Source organism: Phalacrocorax carbo, chromosome 27 (assembly GCF_963921805.1).
Source record: "Phalacrocorax carbo chromosome 27, bPhaCar2.1, whole genome shotgun sequence".
In the NCBI taxonomy this organism is placed as follows: domain Eukaryota; kingdom Metazoa; phylum Chordata; class Aves; order Suliformes; family Phalacrocoracidae; genus Phalacrocorax; species Phalacrocorax carbo.
Genome location: NC_087539.1, coordinates 439,202 through 458,298, shown reverse-complemented (window position 1 = coordinate 458,298; position 19,097 = coordinate 439,202). Strand labels below are relative to the sequence as shown.

The window sequence follows — 19,097 nt, the reverse complement described above, 5'->3', positions numbered from 1 at the left end:
ACACGGGCACGGGAGAGGGCACCGGCGCATCTTCACTGACGGGGCCAGGTGCGGGGCAGCCCCCGCCCCCCCCCCCCCGCCCCGCACCGGCCCGGCCCCGCCACCCCCGTGGGCTGTCCCGGGCCCGAGCCGAGCACGCCGGGCCCCAGCGCGGCGCAGCCAAGACACAGAGACGGTGCGGGCGCGTGTCCCGCGCTGGCACGGGTGGATGTATGGAGGTGCACGGATGCGGGTGTACACAAACAGGTGTATGTATACAGGTACGGGTGTGCGTACGCGGGTGTCCGGACAGGCACAGCCGGAGCTGCGGGTGGGCCCGCACAGTCCCCAGCGCGGGAGCGCGGCTCCAGCCCCGGCGGGTCCCACGACGGCTTCGCTGTCCGTGGGCGGCGTCCCGGCCGTGCCGCCCCCGCAGCCGGTACTGCCGCCGCGGCGCAGTGCCCGGTGCCGGTGCCTCGCCCCGGGACACAGGGCACAGCCCGGGCCGGCCCCGTGGCGGGAGAAGGGGGGGGGGTCCGCGGGGCGCGCCCCGTCCGGCCTCGCCGGCTCGGCCCGCGGCTCACGCCTGCCGCGGGGCCCCGCCGGCCGCTGGGGGCCCCGGGGAGCACCGGGGGGACGGGCCGCCGCCCCGCCGCCCCGCCGGCCGCCCGGGCTCTGCCGCCCGCTTCCCCATGAGCCCCACGAAGAAGTCGTGCATGTCCCCTGCGGAGAGACCCGCCGTCAGCGCCGCGGCGCCCGGCTGCGGGACCGGGACCGGGACCGGGCGGGACTTACGCTTCTGCGGAGCCGCGGGAGGACCTGGAAGAGAGCGAAGCGGATGAGCGGCGGCGGCGGCGCGGGGGCCGGGCGCGGACGGACCGACCGACCCTCCGCAACCCGTCCTGCCCTCGCCCCCCGGCGCTCACCGGCCGACCCCTCCCGCAGCAGCTGCAGCACGGCGGCGAAGGCGGCCCCGGGGCTGCCGCGGGCTCTCCAGGGCAGCGGCTCCGCGACGGGCATCCCCTGCGGGAAGCGAAGCCGGTGAGCGAGGAGGGGGCGTCCCGGGGGGGGGTCGGCCCGCCGCCCCCCCAACCACCGGCGCCCCGACGGCTGTACCTGTGCGGGGGGCGCGGGGCCCGGCGGGGCCGGAGGGCGGCGGGCGAGGGCGAGCGGCAGTGCCAGGACGAGCAGCGCCGCCAGCGCCGGTCGGCTCCTCATCCTCGGGGGGGGCCTGGGGGCGGCGGTCAGCGGCGGAGCGGCGGGGCCCCGGGGCCGCCCCGAGCCAGCGCCCCCTCCGCGGGGCGGCCCGGGCGAGCCCGGGACCGGGCCAAGCGCTGGGGAGGGAAAGCAGCGACACGGGAGACGGGGGGGCCGGGCGCGGCGGGACCCCCGCCCGTGTCTGCGGCCAGAGGGACTGCGCCGCTTCCCGGGGGCAGCGGCGGGGGCCGGGGCAGTGAATCTCTTCCCCCCCTCGAACTGCGGGCCGGTGGCACCCTGCCAGCGTCCTGGGAAGGGGGCTGCACCGGGGGGCAGCAGCCCGGGGGCTGCTTTACAGGGGTGTGGGGCACATTATGGGGGGACGCATCACAGAGGTGAAGGGGAGGGTGCAGGGAGGCAGGGGTCCACTGTGGACCTGTTGGTCCCATGCCACCACTCGTGCCCATGGTGCTGTGTTTTTGCAGTCACACACCAGCCAGAATGTGCAAACACGCACACGAGCCCAAGCGCGGGCACACAAGGAACACAAACGCCGGCATGCACTCAGTCCTGCGTGTTCACCTGTGTTAGCACACACATCCCCTGACGCACAGGCACACACACACACAGAGACACGCACACGCACTCCCTGACACATGCACTGGCACATCCTTGCTGACAGCTGGATCCCAGACCCAGACTTGCTTCCAGAACCCCCCTGCCCCAAGACCTCCCTGAATTCAAGCAGCATCTTCACCCCATCTTGTCTGCCAGCCCATGCCCTTCCCAGTGGCTTCACCAACTTCCCCCTCCTCCCTTCTCCCAGCCTGAGCCGGGTGAGGACAGGACACAGCAGTCCCCCAGGAGCCCCGGGAAGCCCCCAGGGCCGGGCACTGTGGGAGGCACAGACCTGCTGAGCCCTCGGGTGTCGCCCAGTATGGAGCCGGGGGCAGAGTGTCCCTCGCCGCTGGTGGCTGCGGAGTGGGAGATGTGTCGAGGCGAGGTGGGCAGCGGCCACAGGCTGCACCGATGGCTCTCCCAGCACGGGTTCAGCTGGGAGGCAAAGTACCAGGGTGCTGGCTGCCGTGCGGAGTTAAATAAGGGGCTCTGCCCATGGCACGGTGTGGGTGGGCGAGAGGAGAGCCGCCAATGGGGGCCGGGGGGGGTGGTACCCCCACCCTGCAGCTTCACGCCCACGCAAGCACCATGTCACCGACAGGCACCCGTTACACACGCAGAGTCACACCACGGCACAAGTGCGCCCACACAGGCACGCCAGCTCCCCACCACGCCGCAGCGCCCCGGGGTAGGGGGCCAGCACACAAGCGCCATGCCCACGCAGCTCCCGGCCCCTCCTCGTGCCACAGGCATGGGGGGGGACACACGCACCTGAGCACGATGCAGCCATTGACACGTGTGGGCACACGCGTGGTGGGAGCAGTCCTGCCCCTGCTGTGCTGGAACAGCTGCTGGCAGTTGCTCTGCAGCCAGGCTTCGGGATGTCTCACCACAGCGGGGATCATTTGGGCTCCCACCACACACACCATGCACGTGCATGTGCGTGCACACATACAGACCCCGCTGCCCTGAACTCAGCTTCATACATGTGCGCGCGCGCACACACACGCACACTCTTTCTGTACTGCACACCCTGCCCATCTCCCCAGCCCCATTCCAGGGCTCCTGGCCTGTCTGGTCCCACACTAACCATGGGGAGCACTCCTGGCTCCGACAGGGCCTGGCAGCCCCAGGTCTAGCCCCACGCTGGGCTGCCTTTCTTCAGGCCGCTCTGTGACCCAGGCAGGACCAGCACCAAGTTCCTCCCCCGGCCCAATCAGCCTCCTGGGAGCCCAGGCTTGATCCTGCATCCTGATCCCCTCATCCCCAGCCACCCCAAGTGCCTCCGCACCCTCACCCCAGCCAGGGGGCCAGGGTGTGCAGAGATAGAAGATGGGGAGGAGAAGTCGGGGGGAACCAGAGGGACGCAAGGGAAGGGGAAACACGCAGGCCAACAAGTGAAAGCCACGCACTTCAGCCCGAGCAACAGGCGGCTGCGGCGGCCCCGCGGGAAGGCGGCCTGGCAGCAGCGGCTCACGTGGCAGTGCAGCCCGGGGCAGGGCAGCATCTGCAGTGCCGGGGACGTTAATTAAATTGGAGTCTGGCCAGAGACGGCCTAATTAATTAATAACACCTACTTGTGTGGTGCCAAGTGCAACGCAGCTGTGAAGAGCCATAGTGCCCTGGGCTGTGGCAGGCTTGTTTATGGCTTTCGCCCCTCACCATGCACAGGCAGGAAGGTCCCTGTGCTGGGACGTGACGCAGCCCGCAGCAGGAAGGCTGGGGGGAGCCCTTGGAGGCAGGGCATGTCTGCACCCTCAGGTGCCTCTGCACAGAGACACGTTTCCCCACCACCACCACGTGCATGCGCTGCCCAAGTGCCCTGGCACACGTGCCCGCACGTGCCCCCCTGTGCACAACAAACCCATGGATGCTCCAGGGCCCACCTGGGAGCTGGTGCTGCTGCTAATGTGACAGGGAGTTGTCAGCTCCCGAAGGTAATGCAGGTGACGTGTGGGGACAGGAGAGAAAAAAACAAACCAACCCTCTCCAAGAGCTTGATGAGTGCAGGAGAGAAAAGGCAGCGGGGAGGGGGGCTGCTCTGAGAGCCGTGCAGCGACCCCAGCTCCTGGGACAGGAGGTCCCAGCAGGACAGGGGCTGCAGTGGTGGCACTGGGGCCATGCAGTCCCAAAGCTGTCCCCCTGTTCTGTTCTGGGCTGCAGCCCCGGTCCCCGAATGCAGCTCCAGCTCAGGAGCTACGGTGCCAGCCTGGGGAGGGCTGCTGGCGCGGGGGGCAGCTGGGCGAGGGGAGGGGACGCAGCGGGGAGCACCCTATTCAGGGGGTCCTGCAGCAGGGCAGGGGACCCTGGGCAGGGGGAGATGGGGAGGGCAGCACAGGCAGGCGAGTGCTGAGGACCTCACGTGCCAGCCACCCGCAGCCACCCAGAAATTGCCTCTGCAGCAGAGCGAGCTGCTTTCCCACTTAATGGGAAAAGTGGCAGCAATTTAGGGCCTTTCCAATCACTGCCGAGCCGAGCTCTGGCTGCAATCAGGTGGCAGGAAAGGCGGGGGACTGGGGTGGGGGGGCTCCATCCCTGCAGCGTGCCAGGGCACTCCACCCCCGGGGAGGGGCCATGCCCCCACCCTGCTCCAGCACTGCAGTGCAGCGTCCTGGGGCTCCGGCACGACTGGTTCACCGTGCCTCACCTGTAACGGGGCACCCACCGCAACACCGCCCAGGCACTGACACCAGAGCATCCGTTTAATGGGTTTGCAGCAATTCCTGGGCGGTGCAAAGACCTGCCGGGGCAGGGGGACATTACAAGGGGGTGGTGGGGGTCCCAGCAGGGAATGGGGATACCCTCAGTGGACCAGGACCTCCATCTTGTGGCTGCCCCGCTTCTTGCAGATTGGGACATTGCTGCCCGCCTTGGCCGACTCCACCACGGTGACGGCCATGTCGCCCTTCTGGAAGCGGGTGGAGAACCTGGCGTGGGGGGCCAGGGTAGAGGGGTGAGGTGGGACCACACATACCACGCCCAGACCCACCTCCTGCCCCATGAGTTGCCTCCTTTACAGCCACCATCTCTCAGGGGCTGCCTGCCACAGCCAGTCAGGACCTTCCAGCCGATGCCCCATCCTGTGAAGCCCACCCCCACAAGCCTCACCCTGCCCTACCCCGCCCTTGTGAGCTCCTCTCCAGACACCACCCTGCCCTGGAAGTCTTGCCCCACCCTGCAGGCCCCACCCTTGGTCACCCCGCCCCCCTGCCCCACCCATACTGGTCAGTGATGTGCAGGGGCAGGGCCTGGGCAGTGGTATCCATGATGGTCTGGTGCAGGCGGGTGACAAGCTCGATGAGGTGGTCGCTAATGAGCAAGAAGTCGCCCTTGGCCCCCGCCGTGGAGGTCTGTGGGGAGATGGGGGAGGTCAGCCCTGCCAGGGATCCCCCAGGCCCCCAGGGACTCCCCCCTCCCTGGGTACCTCCTTGAGGTGCAGGACCAGGAAGCCGTCAGAGAAGCGAGTGACAGAGACACTGCGGATGTCGCCCAGGCTGAGCACGGTCTTGGGCTGAGCAGCCTTGGGGTCGGCCAGGACCAGGTGCTCGGTGGTCAGCAGCAGCAGGTGTGGGACCGTCTGTGGGCAGGGGGGTCAGTGTGGCCCTGCACGCCCTCCCAGTGCGGCGGAGACAGGGACGGGGCTCACCTTGCCGCTGGCTCTGTTCACCTTCCTCACGGTGTCGGCCATCACCAGCTTGTCCTTGGCCACGGCATGGAGCTTCTGGTACTTGGGGTTCTGCGTCAGCCCCAGGTACTCACCCCGGAAGGGCTGCTGCAGGCTGGGGATGGAGGCCGTCAGCCGGCGCTGCCCCACACACCCCCCCTCCCGCCAGCCCCCAGCCCCAGCACCTTTTGGAGTAGAGCGTCTTCTTGTCCTTGAAGAGCTCGCTGGCGCAGAGCTTGGCCTGCAGCAGGGCCTTGCGCTGTGGCGTCAGCTGCTCCCGGTACTTCTTGCACTGCCAAGGGAGGGGGCGATTTGGTGCTGCTGAAGACCCCTGGCAGGTGCTGGCGCAGAGGGACGCAAGGTCCCAAACAGAGCCCCCCCCACCTCCCCGCTCCCCCCTGCTCCCACCTTCCAGCGGTAGAAGATGCTCCTCAGCTCCTGGTTGGCGTCAGCCAGAAACTTGTATGGTGCAGGGGGCCAGGTCCGGTCTGTCACCAAGAGCGGCGGGAGGTTCCTCCCCAGCCCCACCAGGAACTTCTGCACCTGGGGGCAGCAACGTGGCAGGGGCTCGCGGAGGGTCCCTGGGCCAGCCGTGTCCCCTCTCCCTGCAGCCCCACTCACCAGCCGCCGGTAGATGAAGTTGGCCAGGCGGATGCTGGCTTCGGAGCGGAAATACCTCCTGTACGCTTTGCGGACCTGCCGGAGATGGCCGTCAGCAGCGGCAGCGGTGGGGATGCGGGATCTCGCCACCCTCCTGCTGCCAGCCCCCTCGGGACACGGGGCGTCCCTCCCCCCATCCCCGATCAGCCCCAGCGGAGAGGACAGCTTCTCCGGCCCGACAGGGTAGACAGGAGCCAGGGTGGGCAGACAGACAGACAGCCCTGGACACAGCGGCGTGGACAGCAGGACAGAGGCAGCGGGCAGGGCGCGCGGCCCCATGGTGGGGCTGGCCCCGTTACCTGGTACCCTCTCCAGTAAGCAGCAATGGTGGCGGCGGCCGCATGACGGTGGCGCTGGCGCTTCAGCTCCCAGAGGAGCCGGCGAGACTGTGGGGGATGAGAGCCCAGGGAGCCCGAGGCAAGAGACACCAACACAGACAGGGAGCGAGAAGGAGAGAGGCAGGAGAGAAGGATGGAAGACGGGGAGAGGAGATGAGTCTGGTCCCACCGTGGGGCATGTGGAGTCCCTGGCCCTTCCCCGCCGCACGCTCCCCACCCCGCTGCCCACGCTAGACCTGCTGCGCCAGCAAGCGGCCCTCCGGTGCCCAGCCCTCACCTTCCAGCCCCTGATGTACGCCTGGATGATCAGTGCCGACCGCTTCATCTGCTTGTATTTGTTCTTTTGCTGCGGTGGGGAGAGGTGGGGTGAGCTGTGGGAGCTGGGAGAGCCGGGGCCCCTACCAAGGGGGTGACGGATGGGCAGCTGAAGCATGGCTGGGATCCCCCTTTCCTCACCCTGTGGCCCCGGAACCAAGCGGAGATGATGATCTGGCTCTTGCGCATCTGCTGGTACTGGGTCCGGCACCGCCAGCCCCGAAAAATCTTCTGGATGAGGGTGGCGAGCTGGACCACGCGCTCCTGGCGCCGACTCTCCAGGTTGAAGAGCTGGGGACAGGCAGGGTGAGCACTGGGGTGCCAAGTGGCGACAGGGACCCCCGGCCAGGAGCCATCTCTGGGGGCTGCAGTATCACCCAGGAGCCCCCGGGATGGCCTCAGGGGTGCCAGTGGGGTGAGGGGACATGTGGGGCAGACACCCACCCTGGGTCAAGTCCTGCCTCCCCTGGCAGCCCGACTGCCCCGTAGCGGGGTCCCCCCCACTCCCCCATCCCCAGACTCACGGTGCGTGGCGAGCGGATGAAGATCTTGGTGTGGCCGAACGCCAGCTCCTCAGGGGGGAACGCCAGCTCTGCCAGCAGAACCTCGGCCCCCTCCCTGCACCACCGCAGGAGATGAGGCTGGTCAGAGCCCCGCAGCCCCCGGGCCAGGGGGCCGCCGGACACACCCGCGGTCTGGCCCAGCCCCGTACCTGTCGCTGCCGGCCCAGCGGGGCCAGGTCCGGGGGCTCAGCATCTTGTAGCGCTCCAGGAAGGGGCCGTAGAGCTGGCGAAAGGCGTAACCTGCCCGCCTCACCCGCACGTTCTCCATCAGCCCCAGGTACCGGATCTGCGCCAGCACCAGCTCCGGTGTGAAGAGCATCGCTGTTTTGGTCTCGTTGGGCTTGATGCACCTGGGGAGGGCAGCGGTGGTCTGGGGGGGTCCTGCTGGCGCCAGAGCCAGGGCCAGGGCTCCCCCCAGGGCTGGTACCTGATGTAGTTGGGGTTCTTGGAATAGAGGTTCTTCATCAGCATCGCCACTGAGGCCTTGAACTGGAAGCCTGCAGTGGGGGGCAGCTTGAGGGAGACCTTCTGGGGGTCTCCCTCGGGGAAGAGGGAGTGCAGCAGCGTGTGCCGGGCAGCCCACATGGCCTGCGAGAGGTCGCGGAAGAGCAGGTCGTTGTTCTTCTCAATGAAGCCCGTCACGTTGTAGGTCACCTGGGTGCAGGAGTGGGGTCAGTGCTCAGCGGGGTGCATGGGGGCCTGCGCTCGGGGAGGGAAGAGGGAGCGAGCGGGCTACGGTTCAGCGTCTCTGTGTCCATTCCCAGCCCAGCCCCGCATCTCCCATGCAAAGCTGGGAAGAGGACCCGGGGGTGCCAGGTGCCCCCGGCGGGGCTGTGGGCGCCAGCGGGTGCCCGCGGCTGCTGGCAGACCTTGCCAGCGTAGTGGTGGATGCGGAAGCATTGCAGCGGCAGGCTGGCGTCCATGACACGCTGGGCGTTCTGGGTCTCCTTGCTCTCATAGTGCTTGTGGGTGGCAAAGAGCTGGTTCAGCTTGCTGATGAAGGTGTCCTCGTTGACCACACCAGGCCGCAGGCACTCCTCATCCAGCATGGCCAGGATCCCGCACTTGCTCTGTGCCGTGATGGACAGTGTCACCCCAAACCGGCCCCAGCCCTGAGCAGCGGCTCCATCGAACTGGGACTGCTCCAAGCTCTGCTCAGCCCAAACTCGCACCAGGTGTGACGGGGGGAAGCTGGGACCCAAACCTGGGCCCCTGGCACTGGGGGGGCAACTCACATTCTCGATCAAGTTGCAGATGATGCTGTTGTCGAAAAACTCCACTGGGGTCCACTGGATGCCCTGGGAGCAGACAGAGGTCAGACACACAGACCCCTGGACACACAGTGCATGGACCCTGCCCCACAGACACCCCCCAGCTGATGTGGGGCAGGAACCGGACATCCGGCCATGGGGATGGAATCCCAAATCCCTCCCTGCCTTCCTGCTATTGAATCTGCTCCCGGCGGGGAGCGGGGTGAGGGAGGGACATGGTGCAGAGCCGTCTCCAGCACTTCCCTGTCCCCAGGGGGCCAAGGCTTTCTGGGGCCATGGCTTTGCACAGGCAGAGGGGCCACATCCAGCCCGACCGGCCTGGGTAGGGGGTACCTCTCGGACGTATTCCTCCTGCTCCTCCTTCAGAGTCATCAGGATGAAGATCTGCTGCAGCTTCTCGTTGCAGTAGTTGATGATGAACTGCTCAAAGCCATTATCCTGCGAGAGAGGGGTCCTGCGTGACAGGGCCTGATCCCCCAGCCCTGCCCCATGTCCCACCCACTGCCCCCAGTCCCCCCAGCAGCAGGATGGGGCCAGGTGGGCCCTGCACTCACCTGGAAGATCTCAAAGCCGTAGATGTCCAGGACACCCATCACCTTCCTCTGCTTGCCTGGCTTCACCTGGGGAGACAGTGGGGCACTGAGCTGTGTCCTGGCCCCACGTGAGGTGGGGTTCCTGGGCCCTGTCCAGGATGGGTGGGCAGGTACATGTCACCCCAGGTGCTCACCTGGATGCTGGTGTTGATGCGGTTCACCAGCCAGTCGAAGAGGCGGCTGTAGATGTTCTTGGCCAGCGCATCCCGGCCGTAGTAGCCCTGGGGAGAGGGGCGAGGGACTCGTGCTGGCTCCCAGGGGGCTGCCAGGTGTCAGCCCCATGGCAGGGGATGGTCCTGCTCACCTGGGGGACGCTGAGGGTGGTGAGCACCGTCTCATCCCGCGCCTTCACAGTGCGGGAGCACAGCGCCCGCTCCAGCACGCTGGGGTCCAGCCCGATCAGCTCGCAGATCTCCTGAAGCTCTGTGCAGGGAGGCAGCAGTGCTGGGGCCAAGCAGGGCCCCCTCCCCATCATTCCCATCCCTATCCCTGTCCCTGCCCCTACCCTGTGGCTCAGCGATGCTGCAGGACTCCATCCCACTGGCCTGGTAGCTGCTGCTCAGCTGCACGTTGCCCAGCTTGAGCACCACGGCCGTCACCTCCAGCAGCGCTGTCACCTCATCAGGTGAGAAGCCAATGACCCTCATGGCATCCTGGGGACAGACACAGGCAGCTCAGGGCAACGGGGACAGCCCCAGGGTGTTTTGCAGCGGGGGTGTCACAGCTTCCCAGCCTCCCAGGCCCTGGCTGGCGGTACCTGCATGGCGTGGAAGTTGGCTGCGTCGTCCACGCCGGGCAGGCTAGAGCTCTCCCGGTTGAGGTAGCCGTAGTGCCGGCAGTCCTGGCGGAGCTTCAGCTGCTCTGCAGGGGGAGGAGGTGGTCAGCCAGTCCCCCCCCAGGGTCCCAATCCCCCTTGACCCGCCATGCTCAGGGCCTGGACCTACGGAGCAGCTGTGCCGAGCCCCCGGCCAGGAGCTGGTAGAAGATGTGGAAGTTCCTCTCGCCCTTCACATGCCGGACGATGCGGGATTTCTCCAGCAGGTCTGCAGGCAGGGGTCAGTGTCACCAGGGAATGGGGGGTAGGACCCCCCTGGGATGGGCAATCGGTACTCACAGTTGCTAATGACCCCTCCTAGGGGCTCCCCCTTGAAGTCGAACTCCACATCCATGTACTTTCCCTGAGGGATGGGGCTGGCGTCAAGGCAGGGGGACCTTGTGGGGGGCAGCAGCTCTGCTCCCCGTGTCTACAACCCTGTCCCCTGCCTCCAGCCCCATCAGGGTCCATGTGGTCCCTGCAGGGTCCAGCCCTGTGGGACATGGCCCCACCACTGCCCCAGTTCCCTGGTCACTCACGAATCGGGAGGAGTTGTCATTGCGGACAGTCTTGGCGTTTCCAAAGGCTGTGGGGTGAGGACGGGGTTACAGCATGGTCCAGGTGGGGCTGTGCTGAGCCCTGGGGTGGGCACAGGGCACGAGTTGTGGGTGCTTACCCTCCAGCACAGGGTTCGACTGCAGGAGCTGCTCCTTCACCTTGTCCACATCCTCCCCTTTGCTGCACACAGCCGCCACGTAGGACATCACTAGCTTGCTGGCCTCTATGAGTGAGGGGCCATGGGTGCCGGGGCCATGGGTGGCAGGGCTGCGCCCACCTGTCCAGCGAGCCCCTCCCAGCCCTGTGAGCACTGGTGGCAGCCCCAGCTCTACCTGTCTTGCCGGCCCCGCTCTCGCCAGTGATGAGGATGCACTGGTCCCTGTCCCGGTCCCGCAGTGAGCGGTAGGCATCGTCAGCGATCGCATAGCTGGGGGAAGGAGGAGTTAGAAGGGGGCTGGAGGGGTCCAGGGACTTCAGAAAATGCCAAGAGCCCCCATTGTGGCTGTGAGGCTGACCCAAGTAGACTCCCCCAGACCCCGAAGCCTCAGGCTTGCCCATGGATGAGGCCCTTAGCAGGATCCAGGGGGACAGAGGGTATCCCAGGGCTGCCAGGCTCCCCATGCTCACATGTGGGGCTTCACAGCGAAGAAGTTGCAGTTGTGGTACTCCTGTACCTTCTCAGGACTGTAGATGGGCAGGGACTGGTAGGGGTTCACTGAGATCACCACGTTCCCGATGTACGTCTGCAGGCAACCAGGATGGCATTGGTGCGGGGAGGGGAGGACCCAGCCCAGAATCTGTGCTCTTCCTTGCTCCCCACCCCAGACACCACACCCCCTGCTGTTCCCCATCCCAGACCCTGTGTCCTGCTCCCCATCCCAGGCTCCACAGCCCCCCACTCCCCATCCCAGGCCCGCGCCCCTGGCCCAGTGCCCACGTAGATGTCGCTGCGGCGGAAGCGCTCCTGCAGGGTGTGGAGCAGTGACTCCTCGGTGAGGGGGTCCAGCAACACCAGGTCCCCGACCGCCGCCGGGTCCAGCCTCGAGGTGGTGGCTTCCATGGCCGGGCAGCTCCGGGGCAGCTGGGGCAGAGTGGAGGAGGGGCTGCAGCCCACAGACACAGAGCCCCTTCCCCAAAACACCCCCGGTCCTCAGCAGCCCCTGCACCCCCGAGGCCCTTATAGGCTCAGAAGGGCCCCAGGGAGGGCAGGGTGCCCCAGCACCCAGGGGGCACAGACCCGCTGAGATGCCTGGCAAGGCTTGAAGCACTGGCTGAGCCCAGCACGGGGCAGAGCAGGATGCAGCCCTTGGCCAGTGGGATGAAGCCAGGACCTTGGCTGCTCCCTGCCCCAGCCATGCCCAGCACCCCCAGGCACCACGCTGGGGCTGGCAGCCCCAGGGACAGGGGACAAGGCAGCTGCACACCCACGCTGGCTCAGAGGGCTCCTCCCAGGGGCACCCTGGCACCCAGGACCCTGGGGAGGAGGGGTGCTGGGGGGGGGGGGGGCAGGGGCAGAACGCCTCCAGCCCACCACTGCAGGGGAAGTATGGGCCCAGCCAGGAAACGTGGACACCTGGGTCCTATTCTTGGGGCAGGGACGGATTCAGCCTCCGCTTCCTCCCTCCTTCCTGGCAGGGGGAAGCCAGGGCGGGGAAGGGACAGGCTCAGGACTGGGGGAGCCCAGGCCCCATCAACAGCCCTGCAGCCAGCAGCACCCAAGAGCTCCCACCCACAAGAGACAGTGCTGCTTTCTCCCCGTCCTCCAACCATCCCTCACCTGTCTTTTACAGAGCAGCTGCTTCCCCAGGGCGACCTTCACCCTCGCTTTACAGCCCAGGCACAGGGCTGTAAACCCAGCCCCACTTATCGATGCCCGGGGAAAGTTCATGAGTGAGAAGGTGGAGGACAGGGTGAACAGGGCAATTTTGATGGCTCCATCAGGAGCTGCTGCCCTGGCAGTAACCTCCGGAGATGATGGCAGAGCCTGCTGTGAGTCCCTGCAGCCCCCCTCCCTGTGCAGGGCACTGGCACCAAGACCACCGTGCTGCTGGGTGCAGGACCCCAGTGTGAGCACGGGTGGACACAGAGCAAGAGCCCCCATGCAGCTCCAGGGCAGTCCCAGGCTCACCCATCTTCCCCACCGTGCTGGTCTCAGAGCTCCCTGTGCCCCGTGGGGTGGGGGCTGTGGGGACAGGGTGTCCCTGGCCAGGTGCGGGCTGCAGGGGGGTTGGGTGCTTCAGGCTGGTGCCTGGGAGCTGAGGGGTCGGCGACTCACCTCCCGATCCCAGAGCGGAGGCTCCTGGAGTGGCTTCAGCTGGGGCTGTCCGGGAGCTGGCGGGGCTCAGCCCAGCCCAGCCCGTGGAGGGGCGGGGGGCCAGAAGGACCTCCCTCAGGGCACCACGCCCACTCGCAGACAGGGAAACTGAGGCACAAAGCACATCAGCCAGCTGGGAAGGAGCCCCAGGCTGCCTGCCGGGTCCCAGCCCAGCCAGGCTGCTGCTGCCCCACTCACCCCCCTGCCCCAGTAGCTCGTAGCAGGAACAAGCAGAGTCAGTCATTTGCAGCCAAGCAAACAAAGGGAGCTTCCTCCAGGGCTGCGGGAAACCGGGGCAATGTACACGGGCTGGCAGAGCTGGGAGCGCCCAGGGCTGCTTCCAGGGAGAAGACACCTGCCCGCACCGCAGCCAGAGCGAGAGGCCTGTGGCCAGCGTCCTGCCTCTGCTCTGTGGCTGCCACAGGGAGCCCAGCACACGGGCTTGTTCTTTGTCCCTGAGCACCACGCAGCATCCTCGGCAGAGTGAGCTCCCATGGGCAGACCAGCCAGAGCCAAGGACAGGCCAGAGCCAAGGACCAGCCCTGGCGTCACTGTGGACAGATACATGAGGCTCAAACCTGCAAAATACATCTTTATTAAAAATATAGTCAGTCTTTAACCACACAGAGAAGATGGAGGGACATAATAACAGAGGCCGCTCACACCAGAGCAGGGAGGATAGTGCAGCAAGGGCAGGGGAATAAACCTGGGACAGAAACAAACCAACAGCAAAAAGCTATGGCAGTGGCGCAGGCAAAGTACGGGCCAGGCTGTGGGAGCCCAGGCCCCGGGCAGCAGCACGGCCGCAAGGCTGCAGAGGGCAGCTTTATTGCTTAGAAAGTTGCATAGATTGCGGCATCCCCTCCAGCTTTGTGCTTCAGCAAGGCCAAGGACCAGCAGCACTGAGCTGGCTGCTGGGGAGCAGAGCCCCCTGGCCAGCTGGGGGGCAGGAACACAGGCAGGGCCACCCCCATCCCCTGCCTGCACCAGCCAGGAGAACAGCACAGCAGGGACGGGCCCATGCAACAGAAGGTTAAAGGCGGAGGGCACCAGCTTCACGGGGACAGGCAGTTGCTAGCACCTAATTGCCAGCGAGGCAGGGAGAAAGCAGCACATCCACACTCATCCTCAGCCCTGGGACAGACTGGCAGACAGGCACGGGGAGAGGGAGGCTGAGCACAGCCTCCGCCACATCAGAGCAGCTGTGGGGAGTGGGGCAAGCGCATGGGGCACAGAGCAGACTTCAAGGTTGCCTCCTCCCAAGCCCGGCAAAATGCATGTGGAGGGGCCAGCCGAGCTGCATCTGTGCCAGGGAGGCGCTGGGGTTTTTGGTATCCATGCAGGATTTAAGCCAAGGCAGAGGCACAGCCCAACCAGCTGGAGCCCTCTGGCATCTTTGGTAACAGCAGGAGGAGCAGGTCACCTGCTGCCCGCTCCCTCCCCACAGCAGCCTGGCAGCAGGCAGGTACCAGTGGGACAGGTCCAAAGTTCCTCTCGTGCACGTCGCCCTCACAGGCATCTGCACACAAGGCAGACCTTTTGTTCCGTCTCCACCCCAGCAGGCCTCAGAGACGCTCCTGGCAGAGCCAGGGTGCCTGGCGGCCCAGAGGCAGCGGGGCTGCTGTCTGCCAGCCACATCAGCAGTGCTGAGGGAGCGGGTGGGACCAGGGTGTTCGCAGGAGCCAGACCAGCGCCCAGGCCTGGGGAGGTCCCTGCCCCCACGATTCATGCACTGGGAGCTCACAAGCACCCACACCAAAAGTCGGGGTGGCTCCAGTCCACCTTTGGACAGGACCAGCGTCCCATATCTTGTCAGCAGTGCAGACCTTGCCTGCCCTCCAGTCCCCAGCTGGGACCAGCTCCCTGCGTCTCCCCTGCCAACACCCAGGGCTGTGCTAACAAAAGCTTTCGCACTTTAGCCTGGCAGGAGCTGCCTGGGGAAGATGAGGGTGTCAGCCCCCCTTGTCCTCCCACCAGGCTCTGCTGCAGAGTTCACGGCAGCCCAGCTCAGGGTGGGACTGGGGGCGCTGGGAGCAGATGTACCAGCTCTTCCTGGCAAATGGGGCTTTGCGCTCCGCAGGCATCAGGGCAGTGAGGAAGCAGCAGTGGTTCTGCCCCTCGCCCCCGTGGGTCCAGGGCAGCTGACCTCAATCAGCATCCAGGTGGTTGTGGGAGTAAGTCATGTGATTCCTGTCAAAGGAGTTGTCATCCTCATCCTCCTCTTCCTCCTCAAAGAGCTGATCCTCAAAGAAGATGCCATCCAGGCTATACTCCCGCTCGTGGACAGAGACCTCGTTGGGGGTGACATGACAAGCACCACTCACAAAGTCAGCAAACCTGGGAAGGAGCCATGAAGAAGCGTGTTGTGCACACATGCCTGGCAGCCTCCTGCGAGGCCCTGGCACACAAGGAGTTGGGGTGAAGTGTTTCAGTGCCAGGACAGGGCATTATCTGTCCTTCCCCTGTGGCACACCCTGCTTCTACAGACGACGGACCTTCTGTGCCTCCACCTCCCTATCTCTAAAGCCAGAGGTGACAGCACAGAGTGGCCCCGGGCTTTCAGAAGCACACAGAGATGCAGGTCAGCCACCCTGAGCACACTGCCGGGGCATTACCTTTTGGGAGACTGGATGCGGGAGACTACTGTCCAGGCAGAGAAATCGGGGCTTTTGCAGTAACTTCGAAGCTCTTCAAGGGCCTTGCGCGTCTCCATCTCGCCTTGGATCCGGTACTCCTCCTCCGTTAGCAGGCGAGGCGCGTTTGGCTTGGGCCTGGCACTCTGCACTCTCCTGCTGGCACAGCAGCACCAGTTACCGCCCACCCAGCCAGGGCAGCACCCCCAGGGCAGGCTCAGCTCCCAGGGCAGCTGGGTCAGAGCTGGTGTTGGGAGGAATGGAGCACATCCCTCTGTCCTGCACTCCTCGCTCCCGAGGGAGTCTCCCAGCCATAAGGAGAAGCGGGGCACTCTCGCATACCAACTTCAGGGAAGAAGGGACACAACCCCCACCTATACCCACCCCAGCTCCAAACCCCATTGAAAATGCACCGGTTTTGTGACACAGGCTCCATCTAGCAGCTCACCCAGGCCCGGCAACAGATGGGAATCAGGAGCAAGCCGAGGTGCCTGCAGCCCTCACCTGTAGGCAGCAAAGGCCCACTGCAGAGGGTAGTCCAGGTTCTTGGTGCAGATGGCGATGACCACCAAGACCAAGGCAATGGGATGGATCTGGATGCCTGCGTACATCAGCAACAGCCCCAGGAGCTGCAGGGCCCAGGAGAGGAGGTTGATGCTGCGCTCATTCTCCAGTGGGCCATACCTGTAGCACACACCAAAGCTCACGAAGCCCATGAGCAGCAGGTAGCCTGTGGGAGAGCACAGGGATCAGGCAGGCACGAAGCAGCGGGCTCAGCCTGGCTGATGGGAGCTGGCTGAGCAGCATCTGCCAGGGCTGCCGTTAAACCTGATGCTGGAGCCCTCAGGAACACGAGGGCAGTGTCTGCAGCAACGAGGCAGGCAGGAAGGCTCAACGTTTTCCACCAGCACGTTGCAGCTCCAGTAGGAGACACACAGACAGGTGAACAGGTGAGTCTGAAGGGCTCACACCTACCTAGGAGGTACTGCCAGTAGAACTTGCATATCTCCCGTAGGTTCTTGAAGACCAACTGAAGCAGGTACAGGGAAAAGGACCAGCCTCCTACCAGCAGGAAGTAAACAGGACTTTTCTAGGAGAGGAGATGGGAAATTCAAGACAGGTAGTGGGGCAGTGGGCAGCCATAGCTACCTCCTCCCAGCTGCCAAGCCCTGCTCTTTGCAAAGCCAGACCCACAACCCAGCACCCCAAGGCCACGTACGCCAGCCTCACTAGAACAACCGTACAGGTGTAGAAAGGGCTACTGCTGTGAGGTCTCCTGCCCCAAGACAGCCTGACACTCACCTTGGGCATGACCCTGGACATCATGTAGACAAGGATGAGCAGCGAGGCCAACAAACCAAAACTAATCCCAGCCGAGTAGTAGAAGAGTTGGCTCCTGCAGAGATCACACATATGCACAAGACGTTTTACAGCTCATGGATGCCTGTGCACAAACACACCCACTGGGAGCAACCTCCTGAGAGCCTGCAGAGCCAGCTAGGCACTGCCCACCCAACCCTTCTTGTCCCTGGCTCATGGGGAAAAGGACACGGCTCACCTGCTCAGCATGTCCCCACAGAAGAACAACAACAGGCCGAGGAAGAAAACCAGGAACAGCTTAGGGTCAAAGCCTGGCAAAAGAGCAAGTCCAGTTCAAGAGGAATCCTGGCACTGTGCCCTCTGGGTCGAGCTCCAGCCTGCCACGTGGTTGCAAGGACAGGGAAGGGGCAGCATCTCAGGTGAACCTCTGACAAGTGCCCTAAATTCCCCCACTTTGTATGAAGACATGCTTCCCTTTGCAGGCCCATTTTCCTTCCCAAGGAAGGACCAGCCCTGCTGGCCCTCAGACCATGAGCTCACCTGTCCATGTCCTTGTTGCTCCCTCAAGAGTGCCAGCGCAGCCAGACCCACCTCCCACCCCAGGGGCCCCTCCCACAGAAGACACGTACGTCGGAAGAGGACAATGCAGTATGTGGTGCCGGCCTCCAGCAGCTCAACCTTCAGGCACGTTTTGTTGCTGTAGAGATCCACATCGATGCTGGTGTCATTCAGCTTCTCCTTCAGGAACGAAAAAATGATGTTCCACATGTTCCACTCCTCCAGGTCCTCCTCGCTGTCCACCTGGGTCACTCGGATCATCTGGCTGCTGTTGACCCGGATCTGCACAGGGGAAGGAAGCAAACAGGGGCATGACCGCAGCTGCTGGAGGAACTCTGCCCAGCCAGACCCAGAAGGACCTGCTTTCTCCTCTCACCTGCATCCTGGTCCATATGTCGTGCCATTGCGGGACGCGTGTGTTGGTATAGCAGAAGTGGTGAGAAGCTGAGAGATGGTACACGTGGCCCTCCTGGAGTGGGATGACCGAATCCCTGGCATCTGTGCAACACAGAACAGAGGAAAAGGATTCAGCCACGCAGACGAAACACAAGGCCCCTGCTCCTGTCTGCTTCACCCACTAAAACACAAGGGTCTGCTTTCCCTTCCCAGAGGTCCCCCAGTTAAACATACTCGGGGTGGATAAAGATAAAAGACCTTCCTGTTTTCCTCAGAATATGCCGTCTAGTTCTTTTCTGGGATAACCACATTCCTGGCACTGTCATAAACAGCAGACTCATCCCCTGCCAGTCTGTGATTCCGTGATCCCAGAGCCATCCCCATCTCAGGGAGAACTAAATCTGAGCACACCGCCTGCGTGAACTCACCCCCCAAGATGAAGAGGGCTCCCGAAGCCCACAGAGGGCCCATCCACACCGGCAGATCTGGGCAGCGAGACACTGGAAGCCCAGTCCCTCCAGCACCCTCTGCCAGGGCGCCGGGCTGCACCGTCACCCGCGAGGCCCCGGGAGCGCCCCGCGAACAGGCGGGCCGTGCTCCGGGGCTCCGCGGGCTGGCGTCAAGCAACGCGCCGCGGCCGCCCTCCCGCCCGCGCCAGACGGCGGAGAAACGCCAGGACGGAGAAGGGGAACGACAGGCGGCTTCCCGGGGAGAGCTGGCAGGGGCTGCCCTCGGGACCGGGGCTGCATATGGCGGGGGTCCCTCGGCGCCCCGCCCGGAGAGGTCCGACCCCCGTAGGGGCCGCCGGCGGAGTCAGTGCCGCCACCACCTCCAGCCCGCCGTCCCGCCCCACCACGGCTCCGGAGTCACCGGGCTGCGGGAGCCGCTCCGCCCCGGAGGGCTGGCCCGGCCCTCCGCCGACCGGGAGCACGGCAGCGGGGGTACGGGAGACACGGGGCCGGAGCCCCCAGCCCCCCGCCGCGTGACACGTGACACCCCCGCCCCGCTCCCGCGGGGCCACCCATGGCGGAGACCCGCCATGACGTCACCGCCGCCAGCACCCCATTCCCCACCTAGTAACGTCACCGCCCACCGTACCTACACCCCCCAGCAGCGGCGACAGAAGCAGCAGCACGAGCGCCCCCAGGAGCCGCCGCCGCCCCGGAGCCGGTTTCATCCCTCCCGCCGCGGTCGCGCCGCCGACTTCCGCTTCCGCCACCACCGCCCACCTGGCTACGGCCACCGAGGAGCAGCCAACGAGAGCGAGGAGTCCCTGGCGTTACCGCCGACTGACGGCTGAGCTGGC

The 19,097-nt window shown here is 65.4% G+C and overlaps 3 protein-coding genes across 9 annotated transcripts; all 3 read right to left on the bottom strand.

Moving 5' to 3' along the window:
* Nucleotides 1-316: 316 nt before the first annotated feature.
* On the bottom strand, nucleotides 317-2,822 carry TAC3 (tachykinin precursor 3). Of its 4 annotated transcripts, none has more exons than XM_064474166.1 (4): nucleotides 1,096-2,822; nucleotides 906-1,002; nucleotides 775-798; nucleotides 317-702 (listed from the first exon to the last, which is right to left on the bottom strand). In XM_064474166.1, exons 1-4 carry the CDS (start codon nucleotides 1,195-1,197, stop codon nucleotides 560-562), a joined length of 366 nt encoding a protein of 121 aa, XP_064330236.1. In that variant the 5' UTR covers nucleotides 1,198-2,822; the 3' UTR covers nucleotides 317-559. The 4 variants fall into 4 exon arrangements, with proteins under 4 accessions (XP_064330236.1, XP_064330234.1, XP_064330235.1 ...); XM_064474164.1 differs by having other exon boundaries at nucleotides 317-798; nucleotides 1,096-1,313; nucleotides 2,087-2,821; XM_064474165.1 differs by having other exon boundaries at nucleotides 317-798; nucleotides 1,096-1,210; nucleotides 2,087-2,821.
* Nucleotides 2,823-4,478: 1,656 nt separating this feature from the next.
* On the bottom strand, nucleotides 4,479-12,959 carry MYO1A (myosin IA). 2 transcript variants are annotated; one of them, XM_064474148.1, is made up of 29 exons: nucleotides 12,846-12,959; nucleotides 11,508-11,651; nucleotides 11,198-11,313; nucleotides 10,903-10,997; nucleotides 10,689-10,793; nucleotides 10,552-10,598; nucleotides 10,313-10,376; nucleotides 10,143-10,241; nucleotides 9,956-10,059; nucleotides 9,704-9,851; nucleotides 9,503-9,621; nucleotides 9,333-9,419; nucleotides 9,160-9,225; nucleotides 8,939-9,043; nucleotides 8,570-8,632; nucleotides 8,204-8,404; nucleotides 7,762-7,988; nucleotides 7,484-7,684; nucleotides 7,296-7,389; nucleotides 6,913-7,062; nucleotides 6,734-6,802; nucleotides 6,418-6,504; nucleotides 6,080-6,154; nucleotides 5,867-6,001; nucleotides 5,644-5,750; nucleotides 5,441-5,573; nucleotides 5,219-5,371; nucleotides 5,017-5,144; nucleotides 4,479-4,721 (listed from the first exon to the last, which is right to left on the bottom strand). In XM_064474148.1, exons 2-29 carry the CDS (start codon nucleotides 11,628-11,630, stop codon nucleotides 4,598-4,600), a joined length of 3,225 nt encoding a protein of 1,074 aa, XP_064330218.1. In that variant the 5' UTR covers nucleotides 11,631-11,651; nucleotides 12,846-12,959; the 3' UTR covers nucleotides 4,479-4,597. The 2 variants fall into 2 exon arrangements, with proteins under 2 accessions (XP_064330218.1, XP_064330220.1); XM_064474150.1 differs by lacking the exon at nucleotides 6,418-6,504.
* Nucleotides 12,960-13,456: 497 nt separating this feature from the next.
* On the bottom strand, nucleotides 13,457-19,025 carry NEMP1 (nuclear envelope integral membrane protein 1). Of its 3 annotated transcripts, none has more exons than XM_064474160.1 (9): nucleotides 18,890-19,025; nucleotides 17,772-17,893; nucleotides 17,467-17,677; nucleotides 17,076-17,148; nucleotides 16,820-16,913; nucleotides 16,493-16,607; nucleotides 16,022-16,247; nucleotides 15,500-15,676; nucleotides 13,457-15,221 (listed from the first exon to the last, which is right to left on the bottom strand). In XM_064474160.1, exons 1-9 carry the CDS (start codon nucleotides 18,966-18,968, stop codon nucleotides 15,032-15,034), a joined length of 1,287 nt encoding a protein of 428 aa, XP_064330230.1. In that variant the 5' UTR covers nucleotides 18,969-19,025; the 3' UTR covers nucleotides 13,457-15,031. The 3 variants fall into 3 exon arrangements, with proteins under 3 accessions (XP_064330230.1, XP_064330231.1, XP_064330232.1); XM_064474161.1 differs by having other exon boundaries at nucleotides 15,500-15,673; XM_064474162.1 differs by lacking the exon at nucleotides 18,890-19,025 and adding an exon at nucleotides 18,220-18,801.
* Nucleotides 19,026-19,097: the final 72 nt, after the last annotated feature.